This window comes from Corvus moneduloides, chromosome 6 (genome assembly GCF_009650955.1).
Source record: "Corvus moneduloides isolate bCorMon1 chromosome 6, bCorMon1.pri, whole genome shotgun sequence".
In the NCBI taxonomy this organism is placed as follows: Eukaryota; Metazoa; Chordata; class Aves; order Passeriformes; family Corvidae; genus Corvus; species Corvus moneduloides.
The window spans coordinates 62,911,356-62,915,754 of NC_045481.1; the positions used below are offsets into that span (position 1 = coordinate 62,911,356).

At 63.0% G+C, this 4,399-nt stretch overlaps 1 protein-coding gene across 1 annotated transcript; it reads left to right on the top strand.

Annotated features, from left to right (window-relative positions):
• Positions 1 to 533: 533 nt before the first annotated feature.
• Positions 534 to 2,281, top strand: LRRC10B (leucine rich repeat containing 10B). Its single transcript, XM_032111960.1, has one exon. The coding sequence runs from the start codon at positions 623 to 625 to the stop codon at positions 1,472 to 1,474; it is 852 nt and encodes a 283-aa protein (XP_031967851.1). The 5' UTR covers positions 534 to 622; the 3' UTR covers positions 1,475 to 2,281.
• Positions 2,282 to 4,399: the final 2,118 nt, after the last annotated feature.

Genomic DNA, 4,399 nt, shown 5'->3' on the forward strand with positions numbered 1-4,399 from the left:
TGGGATGACACAGCTGATTTGCTGCAGGAAAATCCAGGCAGGGCTGCGGTGGGAAGCGGGAGGACGAGGACGGACCCCGCAGGGTGGGCAGCCGTGGCAGTGGGGACACTTGGAGAGGCTTCCACCATGTCTTCCCTGGCCATGGGGAAGGGGGTTTGTGCCCCAAAGGGTGGCTCCCTACAGGGTCCTGGGGGATGCGAGGGATCACAGAGGAACTCCCCACCGGTTTAAGAACCCCCACCCAGTTTAGGCATCCCTACACAGCCCAGGGACCCCCACCCCAATTTAGGGACCCCACACCCAGTTCAGGGTGAGGACGCTGATGCCAGGCTGCTGGAAAAGGGGCTGGGAATGCTGGGGTGCGAGGGGGTCCTGCCTGCTTTGGGGACAGGGCGGGGCCAGGTAGGGCTCAGGTGGGTCACAGGTAGGGCATGAATGGGGCGCGGTGGGCGTGGGAACGGCGGGGCGGGGCATGAATGGGGCGCGGTGGGCGTGGGAACGGCGGGGCGGGGCATGAATGGAAGGGGGCGCGGTCTGCGCCCCGGTGGCGCGGGCTCCCATTGGCTGCGGCGCGTTGCCATGGCTACGGCGTCGCCCCGCCGGGTCCCGGTCCCGGTGCGCGATGGGCAGCGGAGGCTCCTCGGGGCGCGGGGCCCGGCTGGCGGCCGCCGAGGGCCCCGACGGCGTCGAGCAGCGGCTGGAGGTGCGGGGCCGGCAGGTCCCGGCCGAGCTGTGGGCTCAGCAGGGGCTGCGGAAGCTCTACCTGAGCGACGCGGGGCTGCGGGAGGTCCCGGACGAGCTGGCGGAGCTGCAGCACCTGCGGACCCTCGCCCTGGACGGCAACGAGCTGATGGAGGTGCCCGAGGCCGTGTGCGACCTGCCCCGCCTGGCACACCTGTACCTGGGCCGCAACGGGCTGCAGGGGCTGCCGCCCGCCTTCGCCCAGCTCCAGAGCCTGCGCTGCCTCTGGATCGAGGGAAACTTCCTGGCGCACTTCCCCCGCGCCCTCCTGCAGCTGCCGGAGCTGCGCAGCCTCCAGCTGGGGGACAACCGGCTGTGCCGGCTGCCCGCGGCGCTGCCCCGCATGGGCGGCCTGCGGGGGCTCTGGCTCTACGGGAACCGCTTCCAGGAGTTCCCGCCCGTGCTGCTGCGCATGGATCACATCCGCGTCCTCGACCTGGATCGCAACCGCATCGCCAGCTTCCCGGACCTCACCGGCCTCGCTTCCCTGCGCCTCCTGTCCTACGACCACAATCCTGTCCGGGAGCCGCCCTGTGTCGGGGATGAAGTGCAGCTGGTGGGGGACGGGGCGCAGGAATACATGGAAGCGCGGCAGGAGCGGCTGCAGAGTCTGCAGCGCCAGGAGGAGGAGGAGGAGGAAGGCACCGAGGCCACCCCGGTATCCCCCGAGGATGGGCTGCAGGATGGGGAGGGGGAATTCGCGGCCCTGACGGGGTCTCCTGAGGAAACGTGAGCCGCTGTCCCCCTGAAGGGGTGCAGAGCCTCCACCTGCCTCCCAAGGAGTTCCCATCCAGGGCTGGGAAAGGAGGAAGCTCAGCAGCCACAAAGGAAAACCGACGGTCTGAGGATCAGTGTCATTCAGCAAAGAGTTTTGTCCTGGATCTGCAGGGCCCCCAGCAGTGATCCCACCTACCCCAGGGTGCCTTGGGTTGGGATACAGCCCCCTGTCCTGAGAGGTGATCCCACACTGCCACCCCACAAGCACAGGGACATTCCCGCCCCTCCACCTCCAAAAAATCCTTTCCTCCTGTCCCTATGGGCAGCACAGGGAAACGCAATGCCGGTTGCATCCACTCCATGGGTCCCATCATCCTGAAGAGCTTCGAGGTTTGGGAACAAAGGCACGGACCCTGAGACCCTCATCCTGCTGCTGGAATTGGGCTGGGGGAGAGAATTTTCCACCAGGCTCCTCCTGGCCATGAGGTTTGGGAAGGAGCCGCTGGAAAATCCACCTGGGTCTAAGCACTGCCTGTCTCCAAGCTGGAAAGGGTTTTGCCTCCGTGGGAAGAGGAGGCTCATCCCTGGCACCGTCTGTCCCAAAACAGGTACCAGATCCAGGGCTGACCCCTTACCCTCCCTCTTCCTCTCTCCAAGTGCCTCTTGGACCAAGCTCAGGCAATAAAAAGCACAAATCCAAGGAATTCGGTGTGAGAGAAAGGTGACGGGGACCAGCCTCAGGGAAGGGTTCATTTGGGATCCCTAAAACCCAGCAGCACATCCTGGTGTGCGACCACCAGCTCCCTATTCTGGACATCCAAGGAATCCCAATTCCCTCCTCCCATCCCCAAGCCGAGCCGGTGTGGTGGGAAGCTCGGGGCTCTGAGGTCTGGAGCTCGCTGGAGGTTTCAAACCACACATCCGCTTTTAACGGCCCTGGATTTGGGTTTGGGGCTGGGAGGCAGCCAGAGCTGCTGCCACATCCGCTCCGGCACCGGCAGGGCGGATGCTGCCGGCTTTTCCCTCCACTTCCTATTCCACAGCGGGAACCACGGCTATTTTGGACACGTGGAGCTTCCTCATCTGCAGGATGGGCAGGAGCTGTCGGTGCCAGCTCCTCCAGGGTAATTTCAGGGATTTGGGGCTTAGCAGGAGCTTGGAATCGGGTCTTCCCAGCAGGTCCAGACTGTCAATCCCTTTTCCCACCCAGGTACCCTTCACTGTGGGGCAGAGCATCCCAGGATCCCAGAACCCACCCCTGGAATTCTGGATGTCTCCCAGCCCTTCGTGCCATCGATCCAGGCGGCTGCTGCTTTATCTGGGAAGACACTGCTGCTAATTAGCAAGGAATTATCCATGATCCCGGGGATGCTGACCCTGGCAGGGACCCTCAGCATTCCAAGCCCAGGCTGCAGGCAAGATCCAATGCCACCAGCTCCATGCAGATCCCTGCCAGCCCATCCATTCGGCAGGAACTGGGATGCAGGTGGCTCTGGATGCCACCAGCCTGTCCCCATGGCTGGGATCAGATCCAGGAGCTCTGACACCCGGGATAGGGGGGTCCTCCCTCCCTGCTTTTCCCAAGGAGCTGGGTCGGGATCCAGGCACCGGTGACGATCACGGTGACACTGGGACCAGGAGCTGCCGCAGTCAGTGGGAATCTGACAGATTCCGGCTCCGCTCGAGTATTTTGGGGCCGCTGGCACCGGCGAGTCCCCGCTCCCGGCAGTGCATCATCCATACGTCTGTCCCTATATATATCCCTGCCTCCTCTCCCGGCCCCGCGTGCGACGGTTTGTGGCCCCGCCGCAGCTGGGATCACGCTGCTATTTCCATCTGCTCCCGCTGCCTGCCAGCACAAAGCAACGGGATTGGGAATCGCTGCGGATCCGTGCAACAGGAGCGCCGGGATCGCTGCGCTTTCAAAGATTTGGGAGGATGAAAGGAGCCCGGCGTTGGTGTAAGAGCCCAGGCAGAGCCAGGATCGGTGGCACCGATGCCATCGGCAGCTTGGCAATGCCAGAGTTCCCAGGTTTGGCTCAGCTGGAGCCGGAGTGGGTGCAGGTGGCAAGGGGACAGCCTTGTCCCCTGCTGCCACCTCCAACACTGAGGAGGCCACTCAGGCCTCTCCCAGGGCCTGAAGGGTGGATCCAGAGGGATTTTATCCTGGGCTGGGAGGACACGGATGGCTCTCCTGCTGTCCCTGCGTTTGGAGTTTCATTTATTTATTCAAGACCAGCATACGGTGAATTATTTAACAGGCACTGGAGCCTTCACAATGGCACCTGGACACAGGATAGGGTTCCCTGCCTCCTCCTTCCTTTTGGAGCCAAAATCCAGTCCCTATCCAGCACATCCCACCCCACGGAACCCGGCGCAGACCTGGATGGGATGGGAACTCACCTGGCTCCCAGCAGGCTGGGGGGGGTCATTGTTGTCCCTGAAGCCGCCACGGGGATCCCAATCCCGGCAGGATCCCAGAGTTTTGGGGGGATACTCAGTGCTGGATGGGATAATAGTGGGTGGATACTCAGGGTTGGGAGGGATAACGCTGGGAGAGATGCTTGGAGCTGGGGGGGGCATGCTCAGTGTCGGGGCAATGCCCACCCAGGTGTGGTGCCCCCATTCCCACCCCAGGATCCAGCCCCCGCCTTCCCCCGATCCCAGAGACGACTCACGCTGGCAGTTACTGACTGTCCTTTATTACTGAGAGCAGGGGCTGCCTCCAGAAAACGAGGGGCCCCGCTCCCCAAAAATAGGATTCTGCAAAGGAGACGCCCCGACCCGCGCGCCCCATCCTTGGCATCGCCAGCCGGGCACCCCCTGCTCCAGCCACTCCTCAGCCGGGCCGGGCCGGGCTCTTTATTGGATTTTTGATCTTTTCCTTTTTCCTGGATTTTTTTTGACTTTTTTTGGTCTTTTTTTTGGTCTTTTTTTTTTG

Bases quoted from the DNA above. Each gene is read 5' to 3' on its own strand.
- LRRC10B (XM_032111960.1), top strand. From the start codon at position 623: ATGGGCAGCGGAGGCTCCTCGGGGCGCGGGGCCCGGCTGGCGGCCGCC.